Below are 23,353 nucleotides of genomic sequence, written 5' to 3'. Positions count from 1 at the left end.
GCCCTCTCAGGGTATCCTAGCATCCCCCTGAAAGCTTGAACAGAGAACAGGGGCTGCACACCAAACACCCCAAGGCAGATGCACGACAGCATCAGTATCACACACCAAACTTCCTGAACAAGATGAAGGAAAAGGGATGGAGACTTGGGGAAGACTTTGTGCTTTGAGAATAACTTCACAGGCAGATTAGGAACTTGTGGTATTCTAAAAACATATGGTTAAATATTCTGACCTACACTCACACCAGATTCTCAAATTCCTTCAACCAACAGGCACCATGCTAATGAAATCTGTGCTTGAGAATCACTCTGTGCTAGGATTGTAACAGCAGAAGCTCAAAAAAGGAAAACAAAAAAGCAATAAGAAGAGATCAAGCCACACCTGGACAACAGTGTTTTCAGACAAACTGTTCCTACGCATACCAGACTCTGGACTGATTAAAGGAGGACACAAAGTTCTTCTCCTAGGTAACACGTGACAGGACAAGAGAAAATTACCTCAAGCTGCACCAGAGGATATTTAGCTTGGATATTAGGAAAACTTTTTTCACGGAAAGGGCTGTCCAGCATTGGAACAGATTGTTCAGGGTGGTGGAAGAGTCACCATCCCTGGAAGCATTCAAAAAATTATGTGGATAAGGCACTCAAGGACATGCATTAATGGTAAACACATGGTGGTGCTGGGTTGATGGTTTGACTTGATCCTGGAGGTCTTTTCAAACCTCAGTGATTCTGAGATTCTGTAAAAGTACTCGAGAGCATTTCCTTCAGGCTGAGGACTGCTCTCCCAGAAGGAAGACACTGATGTCTGCCATCACTGATAGGGAAAGTGCCTCCCCCAGGTCTGAGAGCAGAATTCCTGCAAGCACCCTCTGACCTATCTCGCTCTGCAGAACCACCAACACACACAGATCATGACCATCTTCTTTCCTCTCATATAAGAATCATACATATAAGAGTGCCCTAGAATATAATCTCCTTTAAAATCCTTATTGTACATGTATCTTGGAGGAGAGATATCTGAAAAATATATACACAAGGTGTGCAGCAGGCACCACACATAAACAGGCACATCTACGAGTCACAGAAAGCAAGAGACACTAACACACAAATTACAAAGCCAAAATGTTTTGTTACCACTGTTGGTGTGGCCTTACTTCCTTCAGATGAACCCCAACCTGCAGAGGCAAGTTAGATTAGGCAACAGCCTCTGACTTTTTTTGTGTAACTACACATAATAGATACTGCATAACCATTATGCTCAAGTAGAATGTTCAGATTCAACAATTTCACCAAGACTTAGACACAAGAAACACTGGAAGTCACCAGGTGTGCTCATCAGTCCCACTCAGTATTGGGATGGTCCTGTGCAGGGATAGGAAGTGGGTTCAATGATCCTTATGGATCCCTTTCAACTCAGGATGTTTTTTGATCCTAATAAAATTCCTCAAGCTCCCCAAGGTTAACTTGTAGCTCTTTCTCAGCTAGACCCAACTGCACTCACATTTCTCCATGTAAACTGGACTAGCACTGGGAATAGGTGCACCTCACGTTTGAAAAGGCTGAGCCAGTGCTTTAAGAACTCCACTCACTTGTATGCCATAACAGAACCACATTCCTGCTCACCGCTCCATTTCAATGAATCAGAATTGGAAATTACATGCAGGAGACAAACAAGAATGGTGGAACAGCTTTTTACCTTGTCATGTGTAACTCAGTGACTCACTACACACAAACCCTCAACTTTCTGCAAACAATGCCAATATACATGAGCCATTGTCCACAGGGTTATTAGTGCACTGTAATTTCATCTTCTCTTTAATACATCCATGTTCTGGCGAGCAGACTTTACACTGGATGGAGGAATTTTCATTAGTCATGGCCCAAGAGCAGAGTGAAACGTAGGAATAAAGGGCCAGCACAGACAATTTAGAATAACCCTTCCAATTGGTGCAGAGAACCAAACAGCATCACTTGTCACAGACACAAAACATCTGTGCACTTCTGCTCTTACAAGGTGAGACACTGGAACACGGATGCCCCATCTCTAGAAGTGTTAAAGGCAGGTTGGACAGGGCTTGGAGCAACCTGGTTTAGTGGAAGGTGTCCCAGACATGGCAGGGGGCTAGAAAAATGATGGTTTTAAAGACCTCTTCCAATCCAAACCATTCTGTGATTCTGTGCCAAAGAGGTGAGAGACTCCGCTACACAAGGTATCAGTACGAGCACAAGGAGAGACTAAAGCCTGCCAACATTCTTCCCAGAGGGAGCCAAAATGTTTAGCTCAAAGACACAGCTCTGAGTGACCCCCACAAACAAAACCCCAGGGTCTGCTCATGCCAGGGAAAGCAGCAGCAACACAGCCCCAAGGACCCTTCCTAGAGCCATATTTAAAGAGAGAATTTCAGAAACCAACATGGCCCAAACCAGATTTCACACCACTGCTCCAAGCCAATTACAGGGACACTTAGAGGAGCAATGCCCATGAATTTACACTGCAATGATGGGAGCACCAAATACTCATGGAATCAATGAAGCCCTGATCATCCCCCAGCTGCCAGGGAGATCAGATACCACAAAGTCACAGCTATTAAATGGAACAATATACGCATGTTCCACGTACACCAGGTGATAAACAATGAATGTTCAGTCTAATTTACTTCTCAGAGTTTTAATAAAAAGTTTACTTTATCTGGCATTTTGTTTTTGTGGGTTTGGTTTTGACTTCCTTTTATTTAACAGCTGTGGTTCACACTGACCTCTCAAAAATAATTAACAAATTCTATACACCTACTCCAAGGCAACTCAAACATCACAATGTTTCCCTGTCTCCATCACAGTTTGTTTTAATTCTTTCACTCCTGCCCAGATTTTCCTTTCCAGAACAGTGCTCAACCTCCTTACCCACAAAACAGGTTAATATGGACACAGACTCTAAAAATAAAAAAACTCACCCATCTCAAAATATTCATGCTGATTTTCTCTACTTGTTTAATACTGCATTGCTTCAAACAAGGAAAATTAGTTAGACAGACTTTATGAAAAATCTGTTTGTCAATAGTCATTTCCGTAAAACCAGTAAATGCAGTCAAAGCTAAAACAGTGCCCTGAAACCTGATTTATTTCATTGGAACCACAAATCTCTATTTGACCAAAGTCAACAGGCTTTACTGTCAAGAGAGCTGGAAAAAAATATTTATTTCTGAGAACTACAGGTGAAGTTTCCTTGCAGCTATTCCCACCAGATAATAGCTGCACAACAGCCAAACCAGATCCCTCCTCTGTGAACAAGGGACCTTGAACAAGGCTTAGCACACTCTTATTTGCGTCTCAGAGACATAAATAATCCAAAGACTAATATGAGCAACACCTTCAGGCTTGCTGATGAAAGCCCAACAACAAACTCAAAAAAAAAAGTTTAAAAAGAGGTAAAAAACATTCCCAAGACAGATACTGAAGTTCATATAGCAGAATATTTACATAGATTAACAGTTGTTAAAAGTGGTAAATGTTCCAATAACGTATTTTGGTTCATTTGAAACAACAGATGAATTTTATTTTTTATGTTCAACTAATTTAGGGTTGATTTCAGCTTCAGAAAGTGTGTTGTACTTAAGGTTCCAACTAGTAATAATCTGAATTATTTGGCTACTGATATAAGCCAGGTTGTTGAGTACCTCTGGCCAAGAATTCAGCTGTAAGACACAAGCACAGAACTGTGTCCACATGGCAATGAAAACATCAAGTAACCAAACACCACTGATTTTTAAGTAAGACTTTGTGAATTCCAAATCAATCCTGTGATCAGTCACAGATTAAAGATGCTAACTGAGGTTAATTCCAATTATTCAGAGAAGAGATTTGACCCTGCCCAGTCTTGGGGAACAGGACACCACATTTTACCTGCTCTGGTTTCCCAGGGATATTCAGGAAGGCTGAACAACTACTGCCAACATGCACCCATGGGTACTTATCTGAACTTTTGGAATAAAAGATAAAATATATCTGTCAAAGAACACCACTCTTGATCACCTCAGAAAACAAGGTACATACACAAAGTTTATGAAAATGAATTATCAAGCAGCATTTACTGAGGTAATATAAGAGTTTGCATGCTTGGCTTTTTTTTATTACAGGAAAACCACAGGTCTAATTGAGATGAAGACTCATGATACTACACTGTGTCAAGAAACAAAATAAGAGGCAACTACCCACCTAAAGCATAAGACAAAACAGAGGAAAATCTAAGCACTAAAAACTTCCTAACTCATGAAGCTGGCAACTGAAGAGACACTGTTTTCCCAAAGCTTTGAGGCTTGTTGGACAATCCTCCAGGATTTTCAATGCTGTATTTACCATGAGCTTCAATACATTAATTTAATGAGCAGCTGGGAAAAAAATGTGGTTTTGTTTTACCTTCAACCGAAAGCTATGTGGCAGGGAAGCACAGGAAGAAGAGAGAAGGTTCATGACCATTTCATTAAAGGTAGTAAGAATTTCAACTTCATTAACACAGAAACTACAGTCTGCTTGTGAACAAGACTGAATCGTAAGAGCTGTCAGCCAGCACTATGATACTCAATGTGCCACTCCTCGTGTAGCTCTGCTCTGAACTTTGGTTTTAGTAGGTGGCCATAAAAAAGCTTTACAACACATTTTATGTAAAGAGACTCATCTAATATTTAAGAAAACATCACAAGTCTAGGTCTTTCCTAGTCCTAGCAAATGCTGATGGAATATGGCGTCAATGACATACATGCAAGCCTTTCTCTGAAGTTGCACTTACTCAACATTTTTGTCCATTAATCAATTTCTGTGCACTTGATTTTTCAATCATACTGAACTTAACTAAAACTCTAATCGTTGCCTTCACAGAACTACTTATAAATTATTCACATTACAAGTTTTATGTTTTTCTAACTGTAAAAGATAATTGTTACCCTATGAGTGCAGAAAGGCATAGGGTACACAAGGGCCCAGGAAGGAATTCATTAGCAGTAAATTGCAGGCACGTCAGTACGTGTTCTATCACTTTGGTTATCACCAGTGATAACTAATTTTTCCACTTTAAAGGTCTTTTCCAGCTTCCCAGCACAGCCACTTGCCAAGAGCAGGCTAAGTCTCTGCATGGTGAGGGATCAAAGCCGTGTAGCACTGGTCAGCGCATCTTTGATCAAGGTTTCAGGAGGTGCTCTGGCAAAGACACCAAAGCACCAAGACACACAACAATCTCAAGAATTTTACAACAGTTGGCTGCTGCTCATCTTCAGTTTGAGCTCCAGAACTGGCAACTGCATGACAAAGTCTTACAAAGTGTCACCTATGAAAAACAGATCACAAAAAAGTGGGAATGAAAGTGTAAAACAGAGGTTAAGTAGTAGAAAATTATGGCAGAAGTCAGGTGTCCATCACTCCTCTGGCCCTGTTTTAGAGGCTCTCATACTAACAGTAAGGTGCTTTTAATAAATAGAAACCAGCATCTGCAACTTCATTTAACACAAATTTATTTTGGCTTTACAATAACTGCAAGCATCCCCACTTTTGTGGTGACTTTACAATTCTAATTACTTTCAATGGCTATCCAAAGCCAACACCTTGACACAGTTACATTCCTAAAAGCTCACCTCAGATTCTAGAAACAACAGATTTCTACAATGGTTAATCCCATTTCACCTACTGAGTTTACAGAAAATTATTAAAAGGATGAAAAAACCCACTTCAAAATACCAGTTATTTCTGGAAACAAGAAGCAGATGTTCTCCTCTGTTTGGCTCAGCTGTGCTACAGTACAAGAGTGCCTTTGTTATGCTGTCAACAATAATTTATTTTATTTATTACAGCTATTTCATAATGCCTATCAATGTACCATTTGTGCATGATTTACATTCACACAGATCTATTTCTCTACATCTAAGCCATCAAGAAGCATCACATACACGCTCCAAAGAGCAGACACTGTCATGACACAATTCTGCAAATTAGGTTTTTTCCTCTTTCCACTGTATTAATAAAAAGGGAACAGGAAGAGAAGAAAGAATTAGTATTGCCAAATGCAGTCGAATTAACATTAATCAAGAATTACTGCAAAAAGATGAAGTTAGGAAAATACAAGAGCTCGGAGTACAAAAATAAACTCCAATTCTTTGAAGTCAAATAAAAGCAAAGCTTTCTGAGCCACGAAAGTAAACACTGTCTAGAACAAAGTCATGAAGAACTAAAAAGATACTATATTGGGAAGAGGTTCCATTAAAAATGGAAGAGAGCCTGCTCACGGGAGGGGAGGAGAAGGAAAGACAAAGACAAAGGAGCACAATCATTTGGTGTTTGGCCCTATCAACCACTGAGTCCTTATCTGTGGCAGCATGAACAACTCCCCTGAAGACCAACATCAGAGCCTTTGTATGGATCTGATAAGGAATTCTGGGCCTCAAAAAAAAATTAAATATTTAATGAGAGCACACACGTGGTGGCATCAGCATTCATCCTTCCCTTCTACTGCTTTGAACTAAAGATTTTCTCCTATTAAAATATTCCCAAATCACCAATTTAATATCCCCACCTGTGACAAGAAACACTGCACAGTAAATCCCATATTCCCAAGCAAAAACTGGAGGATCTGCATGTATAAACACTCACAGATTTACCATCACATAGGCATTTGCATAACCTTGGGAGGAAAATGCATATATTAAAATATTAAACAAGTGTAAAAAATCCTATTGTTTAAGTAGAGGTATGATGATTTTTTTTTTAAGTATCCAACTACTGCCAGAGTTTCCTCCCTCTGACAAGACAGAAGGGATGATTTGTTAGGATAATCTACTATCAAAACTAATATCTGAGGGATTACTCACAAATTGTGCACTTTCAGGCCATACCTGAGAGACAGGTACACAGATTTATTTCCAGTGTCAGCACAGGGGCACAGGGACCCAGCAAAGCAAATCTGACTAAATGGGACTCACTCAAATCCCAGAGCAGCACCTGCTGCACACACAGGCATCAGCCCACTTGGAAACATTCTGGAGCTCTGTCCACATGAGAAGTCACTTCCATCACATATAAACAATATGCACCTCCAATGATGCACCAAAAGAGAGGAAAGGGAGCAAAATATTTGCCAGCCTTCAATAGTTCCGAAAACAGATTCTAAACAGAGTAACACAACATTGTGTTACTTAAAAAACATACATAAAATATGTATGCCTACATAAAATTACATAAAAATGTATGCATCATTAAATTTTTGCTACAGTCCCTACAAATTCATCAAAATAATTCCCCCTGGCAATATAAACAGAAGATTACATGTTCATCTTCATGAAGATGCATGAAGTATCTGAGCACCAACAACTAAAAAAAAATCAAGTGTGTACATGCCTAATATGCATAACTTATACACTTTAACAATTAGCAAACATTGGAATGTTACCACAACACTGAAAACTTGCCCTAACACAGATTTTTCCAAACAAAAATATTTGTAGTATCAGGAACTAAAACATTTACTTGAGCAAGAAGACAGGGAGGTAAATTTCAAAAGTTGTAAATTATAGAATTTTTTTAACATCTCCCTGCTTAGTTTTGCAATTCTTAGAAATTAAAATGCTTTCTCAAGGAAAAAACCTACAATCAAAATCAGATGGATAATTGTACTATTTCCTTACAATTGTACTTGTAAGGAAAATCTGGCATGTGGAGTGTTTATCTGTATTTTTCCAGAGGCTGCACAGATGACAGGAATGAAGCACCAGGCCATGCTACTGATCAGCACAGCCCCAACCCTGTAATTTGTAATAAATACCCAGGTAAATTGCTCATATAAACTGCAGGATCAGAAACAGAGATGGGGGCAGAAAGGGGCTGAAAGCAATTAAAACTCTAGTGGTTGAGCAGCTTTGGCTTATCATAAAATACCAAGGGTGGCTCGGGGAATTTGAGAGGGGCCCTGCACAAAAACGCAGTCAAAGGGCACGAGCAGCCCCAAAGAGCTGATTCCGTGTGGGAGGAACTGATGATACCTTCCCACCGGAGTAGGAGGGAGAAATGAAGCCACACACACGTTAGTCTGTGCACAGCTGGATACTTCAAGGCAGGAGTCACCAGATTGTTGATCCTGTGCAGGGACACCCGAAATTTGGGTCTGATCCTAATGGCTGCGCTAAACAGGTTTCAGCTCCCTGCCCCAAGTCCTGCAGCCTACAGAGGAAAGAGGGCAAGTCAGGATGTTGAGATAAATAAATAAATGAATAAACAACATTGTAATTGTTTTCTGCAGTTCACTCCCCACTCTATCTGTCCTCACATCCCAGAGCAGATGTTGGGAAAATCTGTCAGTGTCACTATGACAAGCTTTGTACCTGAGCAGGTAACACAGCTCCAGACTGGGCACCCCCTGCTATCAAATCAGGGAAAAGTTTCTCTTTCTAAATGTATGTAAACAAAAGTATCCTGAGAAAAAACAAAGTGATTTAACTGTAATTATCTACTCAGCAACAAGAACTGAGCAAGAACTGAGGACCCAATCCTGCCAAGTTTTAAGTACATGTTTAACTTTAATCACAAGTAGTCTCACTGCACAGTGTCTCTAAAATTAGCCTGCCAAAACAGGGTCAGATTAACAAGGGAATTTAGATTTTAAAAATCATTTTAGAAGTATTATTACTTAGATAGCAAAGATTAGATTTTTTCCCACAATTAAGATACCTTGGCAAATTCAAACCTGCACACAACGCTCATGTCACTCTCAATGGAAATTTACACAAATGCACACAAACCCACAAGCAGTCAGTCACTGTGAGATCTGACAGTTTAACACTACAAGGTTAAGCAAAATAATTATTTTAAGGCCGTTTTAGCCAAAACAAGGTGACAACTATAAGGAATCCCATGACGGCTGCTGGGGGGAAAACTGGGGATGCACAGAAAAAAAAGAACAAAAAGCCCTACACAGGCACAGAGGTTGGTACAGCAAACAGAGCAGTGGTGAGCAGGGGTTCTGAGCCAAGGCAGATTACCTGTTCCCCACAGTCCAAGCCATGACGAGCCAGCACGGAATGCCAACTCCTCAATGACACTTCTGTGATGAACCCAGTTGCCCAACACTGCAAGCCACACTAGCAAAGGAATTTTGCTAACTGAAGGCTCCAGCTGAAGAGAAAGAAAGCTCTGAAGCAAGAGGGGAGCGCTAAAAGTAAGGGAAAAAGAATGGACACTGAGGCTGCCTCATCACTGATTTAGAGACACAAGGAGGAATGTGCCGGATATCCCAAAGCAAGCAACCATTGGGACTGAACATCTGTATTTCACTCACTCGGCTGAGCTGAAAGGGAAGTAGGGACTCTGTCCTGCTAGGATGAACCCCAGAGCAGCCTCTGAGCAGCTCTCTAAGTAGCCCTTCCATAATTAACTTATAAGGAAGACCAGGCAGGACATTCTGCTCTCCATGAAGTACCAAGGGAGAACAGATGTTTCCCAGTCTCCAAGGGAAAAACTCAAGAGTGTATCAGTTCATAGCACTAATTCTCGAGCACATGGGAAAAAAAAAAAAATCACAGCAAGGGAAATGAAGGAAGGCAAAGGGTAAGTAAGCAAACAAACTCCAATCAGAACTTCAACAAATGCAAATGATATCAAACCCATTTCATTATTAAGTTAATGCTCCATGGCATTACCATTCCCAAAAATACACGGCTGATTACAGAGTAGCTTGTGGGGAAGGGACAGAGAAGGCAGTTAATTGGAAAACGCGTTTTATTGTAGCTTACCAGCCTCACACATTTCTACACTCCCACTCACTGCAGAAACGTCTTTATGAAGCCTGGGCAGCATAATTAGTTTGGTTTTGTTTAAATCTGCATCACTGTACAGGTAAGCAAAGCCTTTCAGCTCTCTAACTTTTCCCATAAGTTTTGCATCACTGAAATATGCATCATTTTACTTTTCGGAGATCTACTTCTTGTTATTCTTCTTCCTACAGCTGCCCCGAAGCACTTCACGAAGCGCCTTGTGCCTGTACCCAGCGTGTTACCGGGCGTTTAAACCTCTGCTGGTCCCGAGAGGGCCAACTTCGGAGAGAAATAAATAAATATCCGAGCTCCAGACAGAAGTTTGTGCGCCAGCCCGGTCTGTGCGCGCACCGCGGATCCCGCGCTGTCGGAACACGGATTTACGCAAAGGAAAAGTGAGAAAGTAAATAAAAGGAGCCGCTGGGAAGGAGCCGGAGCCGCCTTACCTCCGGAGTCCGCTCGGCGGGCTTTTTCCGCAGCGCCTGTTTGATCCTGGGCTCCACCGGGGCGCTCATCCTCCGGCCCGGCGCCCCCCGCCCCGCGGCGCCTGGGGAGCGGCTGGCGGGGCGCTGCCGCGATCACAGCGCCGCGGCCCGCCGGGGCTCCTGCCCGGGCTCCGCCGCGCTCCGGGCCCGCGGGGAACGCGCCCCGAAACGTTCCCCGCGCCGGGGCCCGGACCGGGGGAGGCCGGGGCGGGAGCGGGGCCGGGCGCGGTGCCCGCCGCCGGGCTGGCTGCTCACCAGGCGGGCGGCGCTCGGGACGCCTGGGGCTCAGCGGCGGCGGCGGCGCTCGGGGCGGGCGGCGGCGGCTCCCGGCGCGGTCCCGGGGCGGCCGGCGCCGCTCCCCATCGCGGCGCGAGCGCTCCGTGCGCGAAGTTACCGGCCCGAGCGGGACTCCCCGCGCGCTCGGCCCCCGCGGCTCCGCCCTCCGCGCCCGCACAAAGCGATGCGGACGGGCGAGTTGTTCCGCGGCGCGGCGCCAGAGGGTCCGGAGAGAAACCCCGCCGCCGGGTACGAGCCCGCGTCTCTCCTGAACACGCCGGGAGTCGCCGCCCCCGCCCGGACCCCCCGCCCCGGTCACTCGCCGCACATCCCCCGGTATAGAAAAGCGCGAGAGCGGGCGCTTTAACCCAGAAAATCAGCAAGAAGAGCGAGGGGCGGGGCGGAGGGGGAGTGGGCGGGGCTGTGATGAGCTCCGCCCCCACGCGCGGCGGCGTTCGCACTCGCAGGGGGCGGGGCCGGCGGGCGGCGCGGAGGAAGGCTCGCGAGGGTTGGGCGGGGCCGGACGCATGCGCGGTGGGGCCGTGCCGGGCTCAGGAGGCCGCCGGGCTCTGGTGAAAGTCGCTTTGTGCTGCCTGGGCACCCGGCGTGAGGCGCGTTCTGCAGCAATTACAGCCGCAGGAAAGCGTTTTCTGCAGCGCTTGGGAGCACCGTGCCCGTGAGCAGGCGTCACACCAGGCATGGTGTCATGGCAGCGCTCCTGCCGAGTTTGCGTGCGTTCCCCCTTTCCCTCGCGCTGCAGTTCATCGAGTGTTGATTCCTCTCCGTGGCTCCTGAGCTGCTCCGAGCCTTTGCCTTGGGTCGCTCCTGCAGGACCGGCCCATCCTGGCGGTGCCCAGAGAGGATCGCAGAGCCCGGCCGGGCTCGGTCCCGCTGCCCCGCCCGGCCTCGCCGGCACAGCTCGGCATTAAATACAAATAAGGAATACTTTAGTAAGGAAAGCGCTGCCACAGCTCGGGGTCCTGTGGGATTTACAGACTCCTTCCAAGCCCTGCACTGCTGGCCCTGATGGCCGCTCGGGGACAACAGGAAGCAGCCACACACCAAACACACATCGCAAGACTTTCCTTCCTATTACAAGTCCGATTCTGTAAATTTATGAGATCAAAGCTTTGCAGGCATACAACTTTTGTTTGCCCTTTTGCTTTTTCCTCTTTCCTGCCTAATAACCAAGAGTGTTTTTGTTCCTGCCCTTTCTCCAGCTGCCCCTTCCCGTTCTCTTCACCACTTGCCCTTTATGGCACAATTACTTTTGTTGTGCTCAAGGACTTGATTGTCCCTTCCACGTTGTTTTATAATATTTCTACTGTTTTCTTCAAAAAAAAAATCTCAGGAAATACGACGTTTCCTCCAGTGCAAACTGTTCTGATGCTGTGCCTGGTATCACTGCAGGCACAATAACCATGGGATGGACAGCAAGGATCTAAAGAAAAGCTCCTCTTAAACTCACAGTCATTACAACTCATGCACAACAGAGAGAATATGAGATGCTCCCAAAACTGACAGAAAAGACACAGCTTTCAGTCTCATGAAGTCTATCAAAACTCATTTTCTTTCTTTATTTTTTTTGTTCTCTTTGAACTTCTGTTTTAAATGTATGATTTCCAAATATCAGGTCTATTATTCTTCCAAAGGTCAGAAGTTTGTACTAGTTATTTGGCAGAACATGTTATCCTCTTTCAACTTTAGTACATAAAATATTGTTTCCAGTGGTGTGGGAATCTTCAGAGATTCCCTGCCAGGAGCCAAATGGAAAAGATAGAGAGAAAAAGTCCTCCTGAGTAACTAAGGAGAAGAAAAGAACTGAAGCATGAATCCTTTAATGTTAGGAGATTTTTATTTTTTTTTAAATCAGAGATTTAATAGCAAATCAAGAGCTTTACCAGCTCAGTTCATTTTTAAAGATTGTATAAAAATTAGTCAATACTCTCCAGGTGCAGGTGGCTGGGAAAAAAAAATAATTAACAACTAAATTAACAACTAATTAACAACTAAAACCCCAGATTTTGTTGAGATCTATGCACTCACAGTTGTCATGGATCTGAAATAATTTTAAGACCTCTTGGTTCTTAGAAGGGAACTCATTTTATCACCTATTCCAGCTGTTCAGCATTCCTACAACAACCATAACACATAAATGAACACTTACCATAGGAATAAAGTTAGTAGCCTAAAAATTCGTTTTTGTTTGGCACACAAATTCCCATCCTGAACACCAGTCTAGGCACAGGAGCAGTGAGGGAGCCAGCAGTATTCCATGGGCACCAAAGCTGCCATTCCAATTTAATTGCTTGGCCCACCTGACCTTCCCTCACTCCAAAAGCACCTGAATTTGGGTAGGTAATGGCTCTAATAGCTGCAGTTATTTCAGGGGCTATTTCAGCCATAGGGTTTATTTCCCAGCTATCTGGAGGACAATGGAAACCAGTGTCATGATCCTCACTGCTTACTGGTGTTACAGCCAATGTCTCCACGTGGTAAAGCTGACATGGTTAAACACAATTAAAAGGCTTTCACAAGTGAGTAATTTCAGGGCTGGGATTAAGGGAAGTGGCCAAGCAGGGCACTTATTGTTCATGCAGAGGGGAAAATTGGCTTCCCCTTTATCTGGATTGTATCCCTGCACAAGTAAAGCATCATCACTTACTGCAAAGTTTTAATTGAAAACTAACAGTATCTGTATCATGTAAGAATCAGACGTGCTTTGCTATTAATACAGATGAGTTGCAGTCTCAGGAGATGAAATGTTTCTGCTTCAAGCATTGTGAATTTGGGAAGAGCAGCTGAGTTACAGAGTACATCTCCTCCTCCCAGTGTGTTCCCTCAATTGTTCTGCTTTGCTGACACTCCCAAAGATGCCTTTTAATGTAATGCCTTTTACCACCATGTGCACATCCCAGATTCCTCAGGGTAAAACTCAACTTCCTCACCTCTCCCACTGGGAAAGATTCATAATCATCATGCACTGAAATATTTTTAACTTTTATTTTTTTGCATTCTATGTATTTAGTGTCCTGTGAGTTCTATTACAGCCTGGCAATTTCCTTCCTCTCATTCTCCAATCTGGCTGCTAGGCTATTGGTTTTAATTTCTTAGCTTTGGAAAAAAAATCCCTTTGGAGATTCGTGCACATCTTTGGCAACAACTACTAGCTAAGTACATGGTTAACATACCACAAGGAGGATACACAAATTAATTCTCTGCCTGACTAGAGGAAAACAAAATATTCTGGGATGCCCAATAGGAAGAACCTCTTCAGACAGAGGTACCAGATATACTTATTCTGATGATGAACTTCTGAAAAACTGGGGAGGCAGAGGGATCATTAGGAATTTTGTAAGAGCAAGAGATTTTTTTTGCAGGAAAGTTACATTTTTGCAAGTGGCACAGCACTGCTCAGGTAGCTACATAAGAATGTTGACCTCATGGCTGTGGCAGCATTGTGCAGCTCAAAATTTCCATTTCTGAAATTAAAAGTGAAATGACAAATTATTTTTGAAAAATCAAGAGCAAGAATGAAATGGTCTGAATACTGGAGCTACTTTTCCCCACTGTGCATATTTCCAGAGCTTCAGTTCAAAGGATAATGGTAAAAGTAGAAAAGAAGAAACAGAACTGTGAGATCATTATCTTTCTGCTGTTATTATAATACTAGTTTAACATTTAGTTTTTTAAAACTAAACTCTCATCTTTCTTCTCTAACTCAAGACTAACATGACTTTCCTTCTAAAAAAAATCTAGTACAGATTTTTCCTCAAGGGCTTTTGTTCCATATATAGATTTTTTCCTGAAGAGTCAAAGCCATGTACACATAAGCAATTGCAGATCTCTTTGTGACAGTCAAACACTTATTTTTCAGCCACCAACAATACAGAACCAAATGGGGAGCCTGACACCTTTTAAATGTGGGGATGGAACACCTTACTTACTTACTTACATTTTACCTTCAGTGACAATTTTCCTTGCTTCTCATGTTCACTGGCACACATCTGTGATGGTGTCTAATGTGCAGAGTGCTGCGAATGGACTGGGAATTCAGGGAGCCTTAAGACTGAAAGATTTTAAGATTTTACTAACATGCAAAGAGAGGGAATGACAAGCCCCAGCTGCTCCCAAGAGCAGCCTGAGCCATAGCTCAGCTGGAGGCAGTAACAATTTCCTAAGTCTTAGTCCCAATTGAAGGACACGTCTCTCAGCTGAGGGCAATTTGTGGGGTGTCCACAGGAAAGACAGGTGGAAATTCTGAAGTAACAAATATTTGATGCTTGAGGATGCACAGTGTGTTGGGAACATGTCACCCTGACCTTTGTGTCATGTAATCCTTGGCCAGTGCTTATGGAGTCCTGTTCCCAAGTCAGGAACAATCTGAAAAGGAAACAGTGAATTGGGTTATTTGCTATTCATTTACCAAGGTTTCTGTGAACACAAAGGCAGGCATTTTGATGCACTCTCTGAAGGTTTGCAGTGAGGACAGTGAAAGCTGTTTGTGTTGAAAGAACGGTGGCTGTCCCGTGACGCTGACGTGTATGTTCTCATTTCCCTTCCTTGCCTGTATGGGAAACAGCAGGTATGGAGGAAGGCATTCCTGTCCCCTGCCACTGCTGAGTGACTTGAAAGGGTCCATCCAGGGCCTGCCACCCCCCCCCCTAAAGGAGTTACCAAGCCCTGATGGATGTGAGTGAGTGGGATGAGGAAAAAAAGGGCTCCTGCCAAATCACCAGAGCATCCAAACTGCCGCGGGCACAGTGTAGTGTACAACATTATCAACAAGGAATAAGAACTGACAACAACCATTCAAAATAGTTACAAAATAACATCTAAATCCCAGCTGCTTTGCTCCAAGCCACGAGTTGGTGGCTTGCTACACACTGTACAATGGAACAACTCTGTCTGAAACAGGCTCTTGTATCAATTTTTTGTGTGGTTTCTGCCACTTTATTTTTACTACACACAACCTACAGATATGTGATTCCAGTCCCAGCACTTTGTTGACAAAACCCACAAGAGCATATGGACCTGTCTAGATATTGGAGGTATCCAGAAACAGTATACAGATGTCCATGCTCAAGCCTGAAAAAATTAAAGATGGGGGTGGCGGGGGAGAACCTGCCCTGACAGCAGGCAATCTGGAGTCTGGTGACTGCTTCATTTGCATGTTCTTTGTTGCTAAAATCAGGTTACAGCTTCAGCTGAAAGATTTTCTTCATTTGTTGTCGGAAACACCATGCCAAAAACCATTAGAAAGTGGAAGGTGGGTAAAAGAATGGGCTGGGCACAGATAAAGATGAAGAATTAATCAAGAAAAAGAGCAATCTTGGCATGGGAAACTCTCCACCAGTAATTTGGTATCAGTTGCCAATTTAACATATCTTATTCCCATTAATTTTTCAGGGATGTAAAAAGTTGTACAACTATAAGCTGCAAGAAGATTTCACAAACAGTGAGGATTTTGTGTGTGTGACCTGTTATAACCCAGAGAGAACATGCAGTGGGATTTGTATTTTTCTACTGAGCAGCTATTTTCAGAGGCAAAAAGCCAAGCACTTGCATAACTCAATGTGACCATTCTGTGTATCTGTGGCATTTGTTACTGGACAACACTTTGACCGACAATGTTGAGCTGGTAAAAGAATGGGGCCTGCCTACAGAGAGCAGCCAGTTTAAATATGATAAAAATTAGAGTAAATAGGATCTCAGTCCTTCCCCTTTTTTAAGTAAATTGAGTAATTCTCTGAGCATGAGAAAAAATAATAAAAAACTTCTCTTCTGCCAAAGAACAAGCCAACGGTCTAGACTTTCTCTTAACTGGAAATCATCTGGATTAAGAAACTGTGAATAAACGCCTGACAGGCGATTTCACTGCTTTATGCAATCAAATACACTCTTGTCATTTGTGAAATCCTACAAGAAACATTACAGCATTTGAGTCAAGACCAGGGCTGGGGAAGACTTGCATTTCTTACCCTTCTCTTGCTGCTGCTGTTAAGGTTCTTTGCAACCACAAGCTTTGCTATTGTAGCCTAGACCACAGTGGCGATTCAGCCAGCATCAGATCAGCTTTCCATTGTTTGCAGACATTTGGTGCATTTGTGGGAAGATACATGTCCCTGTGTTTGTGTTTTTGTGCCTGTGTATAAACTATAATTTGATTACAAAGAAATGTTGTACAGTTTAGTAGACTCAGTCCAGGCCTGGGAGCCAGGAATGCTCGGTGAAGTCATTGCAAAGCTATGAAGGCCAAAATTCCCTGTATCATCCTCTGGTTTCAGTCACATTTGGATGCTGTCAGAGTTATTTTTTTGATGAAGAGGGGATAAACAGCTCCTGCTGACATGAGTTAAGCAAGAGCTCAGTTCCTCCATGCTCTTAAAGTGAGCTCCCTCACCTTGAAGCACTTATTGTTAGGGGCAGTTGCTTTATCATGTCTTTGCAGGATGTCATGCAACCTTATGATTCCTTATGATCTCTTCTTTGACTTTTAGTGACCCTACAGAGCTAATGAAATATTTAGCTCCCCCATCCAAGCACAACCATATGGATGAGATGATATCAGGAAACTCACTGAAACCATTACATCTCAGGCATGTGGAATTTCCAGAAAGTTCCTGTTTTCAGCATTTCAGCATTCAGTTTTAGTCTTCAAATGCAGAAGCATACAACCTGCTCACATGATGACAGCAGCATAACAGAACAAAGTGTCTTCTGGCAACAAAATTCTCACTATTTTTAACTTTAGAAAGATCTGCAGATGACTCTTCCACTGAATGTGGTTTTCCTCTCTTCCTTCTAGAGACCCTGCCCTTGGTAACATACAGTGATTCTATGCCCAGGGATATTGATTGCTAACAGTGTCCCAAGCCTGTGGTGGCCTCTTCCCACCACCCAGAAGCTCTCCTGCATCAGACAGCTGAGATGCTCCTGCTCATAGACCACCAGGGTCTCTCTTACCTTCATGCTTCAGAAAGTTGGGACATGCAGGGAGATGGCTGGCAATCTGCAAGGGAGGGACACAAGTGTGTACCCAGAGGAACAGCCTCACCAGGGCAGAGAGGAGTTGAGGTATAGCATCAGACAGAGCCAGCAGAGTTAGGCTCCTCCTGGAAGACCTGCTTACTTGTCCCTACACCAAACAGGGAGCAAACCTCACAGCAAACCATCATCCCAGCCTGAGGGGCTGCAGCATCTCCCAGCTGGGATTTCACCCAGGCTGTGTCCAAAGTACCGTAATTCCTGGAGTGTGTGTAGTCTGCAGGGGGGTAAATGTGAGGGGAGAGGGATGTGATACTTCATCCTGTGCTTTTTCAGTAGATGGCTGTACTGGTTGTTTTTTTAAATGCTAAAAGCACAACCAAACCTTGAATGAAAGGAAGCATTGTGTATGGAGCACAGGAAGAATTTCCTTTACTGTAACTGACAGGGAGAAAAGGAAATAAAAGCAGAGCAGCAGTTAGATGAAGGTCAGATGATTTTATGAATCAGAGGGTGGTGCAAGTTACCAGTATACAGCTGAGTGCTCCACCCAATAAAAGACATGTCACCCAAGTACACAAATACCACTTACCTATCACTGCTTACCCCTGTGCAAGCAGTCTTCTTCATCAGAGAGATAGAGGACTGAGGGTTTTCAGGAAAATATTTATTAGGTAGGATAGCAGTGATGGCGTTAAGGCAGATGCAATTTCTTAAGATTTTTAGGCATTTCACTCCATGTAGCTGAAAGCTGAGTCACAAGCACTGTCTAAAACGCTGAGGAGGTGATAGAGAGATAAAGGAAACACAATGAAATTCCTGCAGTGACCTGCTTGGCCCATAGGAAGCACAATGACTTCCAGAAAAACCCTGACACCAAAACAATCTTGTCAAGGAAATATAATTTTCAATAGCTGCATATGAAGTGACTGCACAAGTAGAACCAGGAACCTTTGACTTTTCTAGAAAGCTGAGTGGAGCTGCCCTCCAAGTGCCCTTACCTCCCCTCCATGTGTCAGGGATACTCTCAGTGCCATACCAGCACATTAAAAGCCATGGATAGTAGCAGCAGGTAACTCACTACTTTTTTGATTAAAAAGTGACTTACTTTTTTTCCCAGAGCTTTTGCCAACAATGTGGCAAACATTTTCCATGGCAGTCCACTTTATTGGAACAGTTGGATTTCATTGCTATCTTTATCCAAGGCAAAATTGCCTTTGCAGTAGAAGTGCTTTCTTTTTTATAAACTATTGCTGTAGTAGTTGCTACTTTGTGAACCATCATTGGATCTCACACTAGGAGGGTGTTACAAAAGTGCTGCACTTTTGAAGGTACCAAGAGAAATGGAAACAGTTTGTGGGTTTGCAGTTAAGGAGACCCTGAGCAGGAACCACCCCAGAGCTTTTTCCAGTTGTGGTCTAAAGAAGGATGAGCACACACATGGTAAGGAATCTGCAATCAAAATTGGCAAGAGTATTGCAGTAAGAAACTGCAGAGTTCTGCAGCACCTCGGGCCAGGGTGGGAATCATCAGTAAAGCCATGTCCTGGGGTGTGGCAAGACTGTGAGTGGAGACAGGTGTTAGGGACACCCCAAACCTGGAGGTGCAGTTGATGGTGGTCCAGCAGATGAAGCTGTCAGTAACTCATACAATAACAAAATCACAGAATGGTTTGGGTTAGAAGGAACCTTTAGAGGTCATCTTCTTCCAGCCCCCTGCCATGGCAGAGACACCTTTCACTAGACCAGGTTCCTCAAAGCCCCATCCAACCTCACCTTGAACACTTCCAGGGATGGGGCAGAAACAGCTGTTCTGGGTATCCTCTACCAGACCTCACCACCTTCACTGCAGAAAACTTCTTCCTTGTATCTAAATGAAATTGACCCTCTTTTCATTTAAAACCATTTAGTTTAAACACCATGGGCAAGGAGGGGGTGAGGGTTCTGTTGCACAGTGTTTCCCTTGATGAGATAATGAGACCACCACATGCTCCAGCAATGCTGCTCTGCTGCCTCTGGAGTTGACAGCCTGGACAGGAAACAGCCAAATCACACCTAATGAGCTATCATGCTTTGACTGTAAGTGATGAAGGCAGAGGATAGAACTTCTGATGGAAGACATTTCCTTCAAACCTACCTCTGTTGTTCACATCCTGAAAAGTGGGAATTCACCCCGTATTTCTGAGACTAATCACTTGCACTGGACAAACCCTCATGGGCTCCAGCAGAGCCTGTGATTCCTTCATGGGAAGGATGAGCTGCTGTAGGAGCTTGTGATCCAGCAGGGCAGCATCTTCCCAGCCAGCCAACCTGGGAAAAAAACAGACAAGGAGGCAAAGGTCAACCTCAAAATATCTGAAAAGTTGTATTTAGGTTAAGGATTATCCTCCCCTGAAAAATGTGTGTCTCAATTCACAGCTGTGAAGAGCTGCAGTTGCCAGGAGCAATGGGGATTCTTACCAGCCTAAGACAGAGCCCTTGATTTTAATACTAAACCAGATCAAGTCTACAGTTCTTAAAAAACTCTGTTTCCATGGGAAGGGCCTGCTTTTCACTAACCTATAATTTAAGAAATAGTTTGGAGAGTTAAGCTGTATTTTGAAAAATAAATTCTCCTTCAGGCTGATGGCTTTTACAGCCTCAGAACAATGTCATGTGAAATGACAGAGATCAAGACCTTTAGTTAAACTGTACAAGAAAAACAGCTTTGGAGAATAAAGTGCATGATCATTAATTATTGTAGCACAAGGAACACAGCTGTAATTTTTTTGTTTGCCCAGAATATCTCCCACAAATTTTATCAGTCTTATTGTTAATACATGAAAACAGGAGTCCTTTTTTTTTCATGTCTTTTGGTAGTGATCAAAATTAGACAAGATTTCTAGTTACAGCTGCTATTAATAAATCTACTCCTTGAAAATGTGGTAGTTAATGTCTTAGGATTCAGTGCACTCAATAAGCTATTGAAAACTATAATTGCTCACGGCTGTAATTTTGAAGTAATTCTAGAAATAGCTATAGAAGAAATGCTGAACATAGTCTTTCTAACACACTGAAGTTCTCCAAAGTGAATAGCATCCCTGTCAGGAAAATCAAGCACATAAACCCACTGGTACCCTCTGCACTAAAGTCACTGTTCATGGACACCTTTGTGTCCATAACAAACGAGAGACTTCTTGCCAGTGCCACTCCAAAGGCCCCACGTGAGGGTGTTTGCTCAGGAGACATCCCACCAGTGGCCCTGTGTGAGCACTGGGAGCTGGCCAAGGGACTTGCTGGGGTCACCCCTGCGCAGACTTGGGCTTTGCCTCCAGGCACCCTCACCACTGCACTCTCTGCTGGCTCCAGGCTGTTTATAAACCACTTTTCTTTTGGTGACATTGGTGAAAATATTCTAGAAACTCATTTGATTAGTCAAGAAAACTAAATTAACGAGCCTTTGGGAAGGAAGATGCTCATTACTCAAGAAAATGTTCTCACCCTTCTTCCTCAGCCCAGCTACATGCACTTCCATAAGAAACACTACCTTCATTTTCAATGCCACTTCAGGAAAACATTTGTTTTCCATTAAGAACCTAGGAGAAACTCCACCTTCAGCTCTCCCACCTGGCCCCAGCACTGCCACCAGTGACACATTCATGTGTCCCAGAGCTGCAACTTCAGCCCATCCTGCTCACGCAGGAAATGATGACGAGAGCAGCGTTGGTTGCGATTGCTCCAGCACAGCAGAGCCACACGTGATCTGCATGACCCCCATTCCTCCTCAGTGCTTTTCCAAAAGGAAAAAGCAGGGCCTGTCCAACCAGTGGAATCAAAGCTCATCTTAAGGAGTTAATGAAGAAGGAAAAGCAAGTTCCAGATTAAACAGAGACTCTGGTTAGTGCTAGAAACTGAACAATGGAAGCAGGCACAGGTACAGTCGGACAGAGTTCCACTCCCTCAGCAGTTTAGTGAGCACAGGATAGATGAAATCTTCAAACCAAAAGATACCAGCAATTAAACAATGTTTTTATGGGCTAAAAGGCAGCGTCATGGCACTGGCATGGCCCTGACCTCTGGCACTGTAGGGCTCTCCCAGCCCGTGCTCCCCTGTGACCTGTGCCAGAGGAAGGGGCTCCCTCCCACTCACAAAGTTTTGGTTTTTTAAAATTGAAAAGATGAGCCAGAGCAGGAGACTTCCATCCTGCCACCCCTGGCTCGTTCTTCCTTAAGATTTTTCTTGGTCTATAATTTCATTTCTGAAAAGCTTTCTCTAGAGAAAAACTGTTACCAGAGGGGCTGGGTTGCAGGTCCTTAAGGAAAACAACACCAAACTGAAAGCACGAAGGTGCAGTGAGGGGTGAATCACAGCATCGGTCCCCACCAGCACTCGGACTGGGCGCTCCTTTCACAGCCGGGGGCTTGGCCAAAGCTGGGACATAGGCAGAGCAGCTGTGTCATAAGAAAAAGGCATCTGCTTATCGCCTGTGCTGCTTTGGAAATCCGGGACGCGCCTGCGGCCCAAATACTTCCTCTGGGATGTTGCAATAAGGGCTGCTGGCCGGGCCGGAATGGCTCCTCCGTGCGGCCCGGCTGCACCGCTCTGTCTGCCCCGCAGTCACGGCCGCTCGCCCTCGCTGCTGTCTGGGCACCCAGACAGTGCCTGGCTGTACTGCAGGGCTCCGACATGGAGCTCTGGGGAAACCTGCCCTTGAAACAAAGCAAGTCCTACGCCCCAGTCAGTGCCAGCAGGAAGCAGCCCCGCGGCCGGGCTCGCCCCGCGAACCACCTGGGCCGGTTGTTCCGGCCGCAGCGCATCGCGGCACTCCCTGGGTTCCGATGGGATCCGGGGCACAGCCTGCCCTGCCCACACAGCCACGGCCAGCGCGGGCATTGCTCAACCCACGGAGCTTTGAGCAACAGCAGCGGGCACGGGCAGCGCCCAGCGCCGGCGTGCGGCTGACGGGCGCTGAGGGGAGGGGCGCGTGTCACGGCCGCGGCCTCTGAGGTCATGCCGGACGTGGGAGCTGCCGCCTCACCACGAACCACTCCCGAGTGCTGCAGGTGCCCTTTCCTTATCACCGGCATCCCAAACCGCCGGACCAGCTACTTGTGTCACCTGCCTTTACTCCTGCACCTTCTCGTACCGTAACTCCAGCGACCGGCGTGAAGAGCTCTCTGGCACTGCTGCGGCACTGATCCCCACCCTCCGAGCGCATGCTGGGAACAAACAGCTGGAACACACAGAGGCTTGGACATCAAATTCTGCCGCTGTACAAATATTTTTGGTAATGAAAATAAACAAATACATGGGAGTAACATGCTGCTTCCTGCTACTATGCTGCTTCTAAGAGACAACAAGCTGCCAGAGAGCCTGAGCAAGACCCAAGTGGGTGACATGTAGGTGACGGCTCACATGAAGCTGTTCCTGTCCAGAGGCCACACAACTGCCCAGCCCTGCAGGCCAGCAGGCGTTGCTGAGGCAGAAAATGCTGCCCAGCAGCAGTGCCTCAGTGGAAGGAGAATCACAGCACCTCTCCAACATATAACCCCTCATGCCAGCTCTTCCACCAGGTTCCTGTGGGGACCCCAGCCCCATGGGATGCTCCACATTGGCACTTTCTGTGCCAGTCGGGGCAGGAGCTCTCACTCCTGTTCCTCAGTGCTGAGCTGCCTGTCCTGTAATGTCTGTTCCTTCCCACTGACCACAGCAACGGGAAAATTAAGCACCCCTTTGGGAGAGCTACCAGGCCCACTGGGCACAGATGATTTACCTTCCAGCTCCTCTGCCAGAGGACTCTCAAAGCAAAGCCACTCCTGCTGGGGAATCAGGTTCTGCT

General features: G+C 44.8%; 1 protein-coding gene across 3 annotated transcripts in view; it reads right to left on the bottom strand.

Moving 5' to 3' along the window:
- RAPGEF6 (Rap guanine nucleotide exchange factor 6) overlaps positions 1-10,315 on the bottom strand; it is a 122,251-nt gene extending 111,936 nt beyond the window's left edge. For all 3 annotated transcript variants that reach the window (XM_059483403.1, XM_059483404.1, XM_059483405.1), the window contains exon 1: positions 10,234-10,315. In XM_059483403.1, the coding sequence (XP_059339386.1) occupies positions 10,234-10,302 (69 nt within the window). In that variant the 5' untranslated portion in view covers positions 10,303-10,315. The remainder of the gene's footprint in view (positions 1-10,233) is intronic.
- Positions 10,316-23,353: the final 13,038 nt, after the last annotated feature.

This window comes from Ammospiza nelsoni, chromosome 16 (assembly GCF_027579445.1).
Source record: "Ammospiza nelsoni isolate bAmmNel1 chromosome 16, bAmmNel1.pri, whole genome shotgun sequence".
NCBI lineage: Eukaryota > Metazoa > Chordata > Aves > Passeriformes > Passerellidae > Ammospiza > Ammospiza nelsoni.
Note: the sequence above shows the minus strand (reverse complement) of the source record. Positions and strands in the feature narration are given on the sequence as shown.